Here is a 12,030-nt window from a genome sequence, read left to right on the forward strand (position 1 = left end):
CTTCTCCTCAGTACTGCCAGTCATACAGCACCTTTAATTATACTGAGCTGTCTACACACTGCTCGCCCTGTGTATGCCATAGAAGATATTCCACAGGCACAATGTTAGGAAACAGCAATATTTAAAAACTTTTAGATTTTCCTTTTATCAGTGGACTAGTGCTAGTCAGAAGATATCAGAGCACTGCAGATAGTCCATTGATTGACTGTGAATGGTAAACTTCAAGTGCTCTGTTCACTAACAACTTAGAACATAAGTATATTGATATAAAGAGTTTATACGAAACTTCAGTTAGCCGCCCCTCTGCACGCTCTTACGTCCCTACACAACACCTTTGAGTGGACCAGGACCTGCCAGGAGGCTTTTGACAAACTCAAGGCTAGTTTCACCGCTGTGCCTATCCTCATCGTGCCGGACCCGGAGCACCAGTTCGTGGTTGAGGTTGACGCGTCGGATTCAGGGATCGGAGCCGTCTTATCACAAAGGAGGTCCAAGGATGGAAGGATCCACCCGTGCGCCTTCTTTTCAAAGAAGCTGTCCCCGGGTGAACGAAACTACGACATAGGAGACCGCGAGCTGTTGCCGGTCAAGACGGCGATGGAGGAGTGGCGGCACTGGCTGGAGGGCTCGCAAGTCCCGTTCGTGGTCCTCACCGACCACAAGAACCTCGAGTACCTGAGGACCGCAAAGCGGCTGAACGCTCGTCAGGCCAGGTCGGCCTTATTCTTCACCCACTTCCATTTTACCTTGTCTTTTCGCCCAGGCTCCAAGAATGGCAAGCCAGACGCCCTCTCGCGGATACACGAGTGGGAGCGTGTGGAATCGGCAGTCGCCTCTATCCTACCAGAGGCGTGGTTCGTGTCCGGCTTCACCTGGGCAGTTGAGACGCGGGTGAAGGAGGCCCTGAGGGAAACACTGGCTCCCGCTGGTTGTCCGTCTGATCGCTTCTTCGTCGCGCCGTCACTGCTGGGAGACGTCATCAACTGGGCCCACACCTACAAGACGGTCTGCCACCCGGGCATGGCAAAGACACGTTCGGTAATTGAACAACGATTCTGGTGGCCCAACCTTAGTAAGGATGTGAGAGAATTTATCAACGCCTGCCTGGTGTATGCAGCCAATAAGACGTCTCGCCTGCGGCCTTTGTCCATTCCCTCCCGCCCGTGGTCGCATATAGCATTTGACTTTGTCACCGGCTTACCGCCCTCCCAAGGGAACACAGTGGTGCTGTCTATAGTGGACCGGTTTTCGAAAATGGTCCACTTCGTGCTGGTCCCGAAGAGCCCTTCGGCCAAGTAGACAGCCCACCTGTTGTTAGACGAGGTCGTTCGCTACCACGGGTTCCCCCGGGACATTGTTTCAGATAGAGGCCCGCAATTCGTTGCCCAGATCTGGAAAGAATTCTGCACCCTCATCGGCGCCTTGGCGAGTCTGACATCGGGCCCTCACCTGGAGTCCAATGGCCAGACAGAGAGGGTCAATCAAGACCTTCACTGCTTGGCATCCAGGGACCAGAGTACGTGGAGCCACCACCTCAAATCGGTAGAGTATTCTCATAATTCTCTGCCCTCCGCTTCAACAGGTATGGATCCATTCCACGTCGTGCACGGCTATCCCCCCTCTCTGTGGCTCTCCACCAAGGATCTTCTGCTGCGGATGGAATCAGGTTCGTTGGTCCGTTCCCTGTCAGCAAGATTATTAACCCAGTTGCCGTGTCACGCAAATTACCCAGGTCGATGAGATTTCACCCGACATTCCACGTCAGCAGACTGCGCCCGACTCGTCCATCTCCACTGGTTCCTCCGGCCAAGAAAACCTCCCACCCACCTGGATGGTGGACGGTGGCCCGATGTATACTGTGCACCGGCTGCTGTCCTCCCGCCGCAGAGGAAGGGGTTCCAGTACCTAGACTGGGAGGGATATGGACCAGAGGAACGCTCCTGGATCCCCTCCCGTTTCATCGTGGACCCCTCCCACATCAGGGACTTTCCATCCTGATGCTCCTGGGCCGTCCGGAGCCGGCCGTTGAGGCGGGGGGTACTGTCATGCTCCTGACTTCCAGCACGGGGTGGGCGTGGCCAGCCAATCAGTCGACACACACCTGCACCTCATGAACTCTGACATATACATATATATATATATATATATATATATATATATTTTTTTTTTTTTTAATATATATATCTTGTGTCATTTTCATCTTTTTTATGACTTTTTTTGTTTTAAATGTTTTATTTATTTGGATTCAAATGCTTTAAATCACATAATGCACATTGAATTACATTGTGTATGAAATAGTAACTGCTTTCCATTGCTTATGTGTAATGTCTTACTTCTTGCATCTCTAGTAGAGGGGGTGCTCAAAGGTAATGGGCATTCAAGATTGGTTTTCAACCTTGCCCCTTTTTTGCAGTGATTTCTCCAGATTGAACCTTTTGGTGATATTATGGACCTTAGATGACAAAATCACTAAATTCCTTGCAATTGTATGTTGAGAAACATTGTCCATAAACTGTTTCAATATTTTCTCACACACTTGTTCAGAAAGAGGTGAACCTCACCCCATCATTGCTTGTGAATGACAGAGCAATTCAGGGAAGCTCCTTTTATACACAATCATGGCACCCACATGTTCCCAATTAGCCTGTTCACCTGTGGGATGTTCCAGACAGGTATTTCTCAACTTTCTCAGAATTTCTCAACTTTCTCAGTCTTTTTTGCCATCTGTCCCTTCTTTTTATGTTTTCTTCTTCTTCAACATACTGGAGCCATAAAATTCAAAGTTAATGATTATTTGCTGATCAACTATTAAGTTGATCAGTTTGAAAATTAAATAGCTTGTGTTTGTACTGTAGTCAATTAAATGTAGGTTGAACCTGATTTTCAAATCATTGATTATGTTTCTATTTACTTTTAACACAATGTCCCAAATTCATTGGAATTGGGGTTGTACAAGAACTTCAATATCTTAGTATGGTCATGGTTAAGGGGCACAGTCCCTATCCATTACCTGGAAACTCAAACCATGGTTTAGACTACCACTTTATTTCCGTGTTCTTTATTTTCGACCAAGTGGAGCACAAGGTAAACAGTGGTTAAAAAGTTTAAATATTTTTACTCATTTCATCCCACAAAACTGTAGAGTAAGGCGAGTTTGGTGTGGTATAACACATATCTATAGTCTTAGTTATTTTAAATAACATTTGGTGTGGTCTTGCATGCATGAAATTTTAAATATGCCTTTCTGTTTGGCTGACAATTTCTAAAATTCAAAAACTTAATTGATTACTGACTTTACACCTATTGTATCTATTGTATTCAATCCTACATAAGCCGTCACGTTATTGTGGAGGAGTTTGAGTATCCCAATGATCCTAGAGGCTAAACTGTCTGGAATTTCACGCCCCTGGTAGGATCAACCATGGCAATCAGGTCCGAGGTGAGGGACCAGGCAAAGCAGACTTCCAAAAACCCCTATGATGAATACAGTAAATAAGTATAGGTTTTCCTTGCCGGACGCAACTTGTAAGGGTGCCCATCTCGAGCCAGGCCTGGGGGTTGGGCTTGAAGATGAGTGCCTGGTGGCCAGACATTGCCCAAAAAGGTAACGTGGGCTGACTCACCACTTGTGGGAGGGACCATAGGGGTCGAATGCAGTGTGCGCTGTGGGGTGGTAGAAGTGTATCTGTACATAGTTACTCTATGTGATAAAGGTTACTTCATGAGATCTTAATATCTCTTAATAACATTCACTGTGATATAATGTAATATAATATCATACACGGCGGCACGGTGGTGCGACTGGTGAGAGCATCTGCCTCACAATTCTGAGCACCGGGATTTAAATCAAGGCCTCACTTGTGTGGAGTTTGCATGTTCTCCGCGTGCCTGCATGGGTTTTCTACGGCCACTCTGGTTTCCCCCAACATCACAAACACATGCAACATTAATTGGACACTCTAAATTGCCCCAGGTGTGATTGTGACTATATGTCTGTACAGTATGTGCCCTGCGATTGGCCTATTATTTCATGTTGTACTCTGCCTGTAGCCCGTTAACAGCTGAGATTGGCTCTAGCACTCCCGCGACCCTTGTGAGGATAAGCGGCTAAGAAGATGGATGGATGGATGGATATATTTCATAATTTGTTATGTTCATCTGCACGGCCTTGGAGAAAGGTAAATTTGTATCCCTTTGTGCTGGAGCAGTTTTGTTTGGCAATAGGAGAGGTTGAAATAGTCCCTCTCTTTATTTTCCAAATGTTATTATTCTGATATTTATTAAAAATGCAGCCAGACATAAAATGGTTTGGGGAGGAGTGGGCTGGTGGGTGAGGGGAGACAGACAGAGGGACAGAGTGGACTGAGGGACTGGGAGTGAAAACCACAGCAGAACAACAGTGAGACAGTCTTGATATTGGGCATCCTTTATGTAACGTTACACCAGCTATTTTATTTGTTGATTGGGGGTGGGGGGAATACACCTGGTTAAGCCATTCAATAACTAAGGGAATGACATGGAGCCTGAAAAGCGTGCTCCGCCAAGTGAGCTCCGGCCGTAAATAATGTTGAATATTCGTATGGTTCTTTGGGCAGAATGTTGCAGAGTATGACGAGCGAGTTCCGCCTTGACGTCCATGCCTCCACGTCATTCCGCCCATAGAACCATACGAATATTCAACATTATTTACAGCCACAGGTTGAAATCTGTATGGAAGTATTCCTCCGTCTACCTGATCAACTGATACTGCTATTTCTTCACCAGAAGAGGATAAATTCAATATATCAGTGCTAGGCATAATGGTGTCCCATGTAATCGAGCCTTTAGTCCGGCACCTCATATGTCACATCCGCGCACGTAGGTCATGTGACTCGCCAAATTGGCGGTCCCCCTGAAAATTCGTAATTGTCGATAAAAATCTTCTCAAAACACCATTAAATGAGAAAGGATCAACATTACATTGTCAAGAAACAGTACATATTACATGACCTTATTGGATACATTGTTGATCCAAACCACCAAAATTTCCCTTAAGGAATTCATTGCAAGAGGGAAGAAACTGTCGAAATGCCTGCTACTTTTGATATGCATTGATCGGTAGCGCCTACCCAATGGAAGGAATTGGAAGAACTGGTGGCCAAGATGTGGAGAATCAGATGGGATTCTGCCCGCTGTTGTCCTAGTTCAGGTGGTGTGCAAATCCTTAAGGGTAGGTAGGGTCATGTCAACAATCCATTCAGCAGTTTTGATTGTCTATTGCAGTCAGAGTTTGTCCTTTTTTGGGCGGCAGGTCCAAATGGACTGTACGTCCTTTACTGGGATTTTTCGAGAATGTAGTGGATATTCACTATCCACTTCAGATCCTGTGAGACTGTAATTCCCAAAAACGTGAAGGTCTCGACGGTTGAAACAAGACAGTTGCACAGCGTGAGAGGTAGCTGTGTTGAAGATGCCTCCTGAAGTCCACAATCATTTCTACAATCCTTAGTGGGTTCAGCTCCAGGCAGTGTTGGCCACACCAAAGCCCCAGGCTCTCCACTTCCTGTCAATATGCAGACTCGTCTTTGATGAGCCCGATGACTGTGGTGCCATCTGTGAACTCCAGGAGTTTGACAGTTGGATGCCCAGGATGCAGTCGTTAGTGTAGAGCGAGAAGAGCAGAGGTGAGAGGACACAACCATAACCTACAGAATATGCTCCTCAGAGGTCATCCAACATGAGGTGTGGATTGCAGTCACATGACTTGGACAATGAGTCATTAATTATTATTAATTATTAATCATGACTTTAGACTGAACATGACCAAATGTCATAAACATGTCATGTAATGTCAAAATGTCATAAACATAAATTCAACTTGGTCATATAACTGCAGTGACTCATAACTTCAGGCAGACTTGAGCTCATTGAGTTGGAAAAGACTTGCCATTTTTTCCCCAAGTATTGAGAAACTCACAAACCTCCAGTGCGGGGCTGGACCCAAATGCAGGACTCTGGGACAAAGACATGCTGTTAGGTGTAGTTTTATGCAAGCTGAGGTGGCACAGAAACACTGTAACGAGGATAGCTAACATTACACTATTTTTAGTGGTGGAGATTCCTACTGTCAGTGAATGCAACTCACAAACTCAGGGCACAACGCACAACAAACTGGCGAATGGAGCGAAAGACTCCAACTCAAATACACAATGTAATTACAGTCCCAATGTGAAACAGTCGTGAGCGGTGACAGGTGTCACCGCCCAGAGCAGTGGCCATGCCCCTCTTGGCCGTGGTCCAGCCTGTCTCATGACAGAAACAAACACTCTCCAGCTTGTTCTCAATCGCATAACATCCATCCATCCATTTTCTGAGCCACTTATTCACATGAGGATCGCGGGAGAGCTGGAGCCTCTCCCAGCTGTCAACAGGCAAGCAGCAGGGTACATCCTGAACTGGTTGCTAGCCAATCACAGGGCACATAGAGACAGACGACAGTCGCACTCATATTCCCAACTCAGCGCAATTTAGTCTCTAATTAATATATGTTTTTGGGATGTGGGAGGAAACTGGAGTACCCGGAGAAAACCCACGCAAGCATGGAGAGAACACGCAAACCTCACACAGGCGGAGCTGGGATTTGAAACCCGGTACTCAGAACTGTGAGGCCAACACTCTCCAGCTGCTCCACCTGGCTACCCTTGCACAACATGCCAATGTTTATTTTATTGCAGGAATAAAAACCCAACAAGTTACATTATCATAGAGTGCTGTAAAAAAAATCTCTGCCACCTTCTTGATTTCTTTTTTTTTATTTTTATTTTTTTGCATGTCATACACAAAGGTTTCAAATCATTAAATCAGTTTTAATATCACTCAGAGATAACCAAGGAAATACAAAATGCAGTTTTCAAATGACAATTCAATCTATTAAGGCAAAAAAAATCCAAACCTTTCTGACCCTCTGTGAAAAATTTAATTGCCCGCTGAACCTAAGAATCAGTTGTGCCACCCTTGGCAGCAATAATGGAAATCATGTGTTTGCACTGGTGATGGGTCTTTCAAATTGTTCTGGAGGAATTGTGTCCCACTCTTCTTTGGAGAATTGTTTCAACTTCACCACATTGGAGGGTTTTCTACCATGGAGAGCCCGTTCAAGGTCACACCATAGCTTCTCAATTGGGTTTAAATCCAGATTTTGACTTGACCACTCCAAAATGTATTTATTTTTTTAGCCATTCAGATGTGGACTTGCTGGTGTGTTTTGGATTGTTGTACTGCTGCATGATCCAAGAACGTTTGAGTTTGAGGGCACAAACTGATGGTCTCCTTCAGGATTTTCTGGTACACAGCAGAATTATTTTTTCCATCAATCACACCAGGATTTCCTGGTCTTGAGGCAGAAAAGCAGCCCCAGACCAGCAGACTGGCACCACCATGCTTCACTGTTGGCATACTGTTCTTTGTGTCAAATGCTATGCCATTTTTACATAAGATGCAATGGCCTGCACACCTTCCAAAAAGTTAAATTTTTTTACTCGTCAGTCCACAGAACATTTCTCCAAAAGTCTTGAGAATCATCAATATCTGTTTTGGCAAATCTGAGACAAGCCTTTGTGTTCTTTGCTGACAGCAGGGGTTTTCGCCTGGAAACTCTCCCATGGATCCTATTTTGGGCAGGTGTCTTATGGTAGAGTCATTAACACTGACCTTAACTGAGCCCAGCGAGACCAGTTGTTGTTTGAGACTCTTTTGTGACCTCCTGAATGTGCCATTGTCACACACTCGGAGTAATTTTAGTTGGTCTTCCACTCCTGGGAAAGTTTTCCACTGTTCCCAGTTTTCTTCATTTCATTTCTTCAGTGGTTCAAAAGTTTTGGAAATAGATTTGTAACCTTTTCTAGACTGATGGATTTCAATCCCTTTTTTCCCATTTCCTCTTGGGTTTCTTTGGATTGTGGGATGCTGTGTTGGTTTTTGAGATTTTGTAGCCTACTTCATGTTCTCTGACAGATTCTATTAAGTGATTTCTTGACTCAACAAGTATGGTGGTATACAGGTTTGGGTGTGGCTTGTGAAATGGAACTCATCTTTCCCAAATTTGTTGTTAGTCACAATGACTTTGTGATTTAACAAAGGGTGTGGGTGGGGACAGAAATTACCTTTTCACAGAAAAGTTTTCTTTTATTGTGGCTTGATAAATTTGTCATTTGAATTTTGTATCTCCTTGGTTGTCTTTGAGTGATATTAAAATTCGTTTGACGATTTGAAAACGTTGAGCATGAATGTGGGAGGAAACCGGAGTGCCCCGAGAAAACCCATGCAGGTACGGGGAGAACATGCAAACTCCACACAAGGGAGTACTGGGAACGAACCCGGGTCCTCATAACGGTGAGGCCAACGCTTTTCACCTTCCCCACCGTGCAATCGTAGGTAGTTTTGTACACTCGAGAAACATCTCAGAGGTAACACCGGTACCTCTGTGTGTGTACGTGCGCGCGCGTGTGTATTACCTTGTGAATCATACACGCTTTGGATGATATTGTCAGTGTTCAGCGGATCATCTTGGGAAAAAGCAGCTGTCTCAATGGTTACGTCAGTCATCAGATGGTAGATCCCCTCCACAGTGAAGTGACAATTCCGCTCCTCCTTGTCGTCTTCATAGATCAGGTATGCCGTCTTCCACGCAAAGTGCTTGAACATAGCGCTGAAGGTCTCTGCCATCTTGACGTAGGATGGTGCGATGCGCGTGAGATGGGAGAATTCCGAGTTCTTGTTGCCAAAGGCGGCAGCCAGGGCACCTGCTGAAATCACCGGAATATTCCAGTGCGACGCCAGTCTCACCACCGCCGCTGCCTCGTACTCGCATACTGGACCCAAAATCAGATCGGGTTTCTTTAAGCACGACCTGTCCACCAAGTGGAAGAGCGCATCGTTGACGCTGTTCGAGCTCTCAAAGTGGATGTTGAAGTGCAAGTCGGAGTAGGGGGTTCCGCCAGTCTTCAACTTCAGCTGCGCGTGAAGAATGGCCGGGGCGACCCTCGCGTATGAAAAAAGATAAGTGTCATTTTTGGGCAAAAACACCACCACATCTATCTCATCGCTGATGCTGTGTGTCATAGCTTGGTTACACAACATAAGCATGTACACCCAAAGCGTGGTGAAGGGTGGCATGATGTAAGTTGTTAAGTCACAAGTATGGAAATACAAAAAAAAGAGAGGCTCAACTGTTTTTTTTTTTTCCCTCTCCGAGGCTCCACTTGGTTGTGCACTAGTATTCGCGGAGAGAAAGCCTTCCGCCGTGACTAAGTACAGCAGTTTAATGATAATTGATACGGCACAAAAAAAAGGGAAAAAATCGAAAGTCCAGGTTTTATTCGTAATTCTGATGTCCTTCTAGAAGCTCTCAACTTGTTTCAAATGATCTCAACAGTTTGCCAAGTCGGATAGTCTCAGCCAGTGGTCACCACACACGTTGACTATGGCCTAGAGTTTTGAAGCATCTTCTTGGTCTCCCTCGTGCGTCATTGGAACGCTCCCCACCTCCTTCTTAAAGTTACAAGGCAGCAATGCACACTCGTCCACAAGATGTCTACGCCCTGGGCCGTCACTTTCTGTTATGGATAGGGGGCTCAGCCCCCACAAGATGCACAGGATCTGTGTGAAGTTACCACATCAGCACAAACTTCACAAACTGTTAAATAAAATATGGAGAAAGTGTTTGTAATTTTTTGGTATAGGTTTTATGATGATGGAATTCTTTTAAACTCATTATTTCAATCATTATTTATCCAGCCATCCATTATTTGAGCCACTTTTCCTCACAATGGAGTGGTGGAGCCAATCCCAGCTGTCATCGGGCAAGAGGCAGGGTACACCCTGAACTGGTTGCCAGCCAATCGTAGGGCACATGGAGACAGACAACTGTTGCACTAACAATCACCCATAGGGACAATTGAGAGTCTGCAATTAATTCATATTTTTGGGATATGGGAGGAAACCTAACTGTCTGGTGAAAACCCACGCAGGCACGGGGAGAATATGCAAACTCCATACAGATGGGGCTGATATTTGAAACCCCCGCCCCAGAAGTGTGAGGCAGACGCTCTGAACTAGTCGTCCACCGTGCCTCCTCGCATTTGATTTGTTGTGTATTTTTTATTTTCAAGATATTGCTTGTGGTTATGTATTTTTACATTTTGAGGTACTGTGTGGTCTACCAGGATGCTTTTCTTTTACAAACTTCCCATTTTGTTTGGACTAGGGCATCCTAACCCTGGACCAGATTTTAGAAACTTCTCACAGGTAATAACCAACAACTTTTGCAACATTCTGTTATGTTTTACCATCTTGAAGAAGTTCTACAAATTTCTACTTGTTTCAACTGACATCTGTTGTGTTAAGGCCATTGTTCAAGTCAACTTTCTTTTTTTTTTTTTTTTTTTTTTTTAAAAGTGTTTCTTAATCCCAGCAGTGGCTGGCAACACTGAGTACAAGTTTACTATGTTCTGCGCCTCCATTGGTGAGGAGGCTAACTGGAGCTGTGGCCATAATGTGGTCAGTGCCTGTCATGGCAGCTATCCCTGAACCTGCTGATGGACACCAACGCTGAGGGATGCCATCAAGCTGAATAAGGATTCCTATCGGGCCTTTTTGTTCTGTATGACTCCTAAGGCAGGTGATGGTTACTGGCATTCAGTCTAGGAGAAGGGGAGCCAACATCTGTTGTGGATTGTTTGGTTGTCTTTGTGGTACTAGGGTAAATCTGAGGTGTAGATGGCTCCAATGGGGCTTGAAGAGGTGTGGGAGATTTAAAGTGCTGGCTCATTACTCTCTAGATTTTTGTCTCATCTTATCTGCTGTTCTTCTGATTGTTTGAGAACCACTGCATCCTATATCATCATTGATTTTTGTAAAAATGTTCTTTTCGGGGTGGGGAATGACAGCCAATAAATTAACTCCTTGTCTATTTAGACGCAAACCGTCTGCTTTGTAAAGATGTCTACGCACCCAAAATACACAGAAATTGTCAAAGAAACTCACGGCTGGTGCAGTACACACGTCAATTAACCACTTATCCAATTGACAGAACCTCGAGAACTGTTCATCTCCAAATCGTCCAAGAGATCCGTTTATTAAAACCTCAGCATCCAAACATTGCAGTTTGGTTAGGAAATCAATGAAATGTTGCTTCAGTACCTGTTTGCTGCTTGAGAACATCAAGTGTGTAGAATGACAAATTTCACAGTTGAGAGCTGACCAGTGATCTTCAGGATTTTTTGAGATATCGGACACTGTTTCATTAGTAAAACACTACTTTGGTGTTCTTCTCACTGCAAAAGCGTTTCAGATCCTTGAAAGCTACATCACCAACTATTAACGTTAGGTGTCCCAATTTTGTTCTCGGATTTTCATACATTTCAGTGGTGGTGGGGGATGAGCATTCTTTGCCAGGGTATTTTAAAAGTAGCTTAAATCTATTTGTAAGTCTGAGATCAATGTTTTGCAATGACTCACGCTCTTTTTTTCTTGCTCTTCATTGTAATGTCCGTCCATGGCCGCTCACTCGTGGTTGAGAAAGCCCACAAACAGGCCAGATAGATTCCTTGGTAATCTGCTGATGTTGTGATCTCCTTTTTAGATGTCCCATACCTTTGGGTTTTGCTCTCAGTCAATTCCAGGGAGAACTGCTGGAGGATACATAATTGTTTCCCTAGTCCACATCTGTCCTCGTTGTTGAGCAAAGTGGCTGTCACAGTTCTGATCGCCATTTGAGACATTGGAAGAGTGGTTTCATTCCGCAACTGTCCATTTACATCCACATAGACTTCAAGATGGTAGATTTTTTTATTCCAGAATTGACATCCTCTGAAGTATTCCATGATAGTCCTTTCCAGAGTAGGGAGGCATCTTGACAGGTGGTCTTGTTGCTGACACCAGGCTGACGCTAATTGACATGCCATGGTCACATAATGATGAAACAACTGCTTATCCACAAAAAAGAAAAATAGAGTCCCACAGGTTTAAAAGTATCCAAGAGTCACTGAGTTG

At 44.7% G+C, this 12,030-nt stretch overlaps 1 protein-coding gene across 2 annotated transcripts in view; it reads right to left on the minus strand.

Annotated features, from left to right (window-relative positions):
• The window catches only part of npr3 (natriuretic peptide receptor 3), a 51,045-nt gene extending 41,892 nt beyond the window's left edge, over nucleotides 1-9,153 (minus strand). For both annotated transcript variants that reach the window (XM_061817426.1, XM_061817425.1), the window contains exon 1: nucleotides 8,493-9,153. In XM_061817426.1, coding sequence (XP_061673410.1) covers nucleotides 8,493-9,153 — 661 coding nt within the window. The remainder of the gene's footprint in view (nucleotides 1-8,492) is intronic.
• Between the last annotated feature and the right edge of the window lie 2,877 nt (nucleotides 9,154-12,030).

The sequence above is a fragment of the Syngnathoides biaculeatus genome, chromosome 4 (assembly GCF_019802595.1).
Source record: "Syngnathoides biaculeatus isolate LvHL_M chromosome 4, ASM1980259v1, whole genome shotgun sequence".
Taxonomy (NCBI): domain Eukaryota; kingdom Metazoa; phylum Chordata; class Actinopteri; order Syngnathiformes; family Syngnathidae; genus Syngnathoides; species Syngnathoides biaculeatus.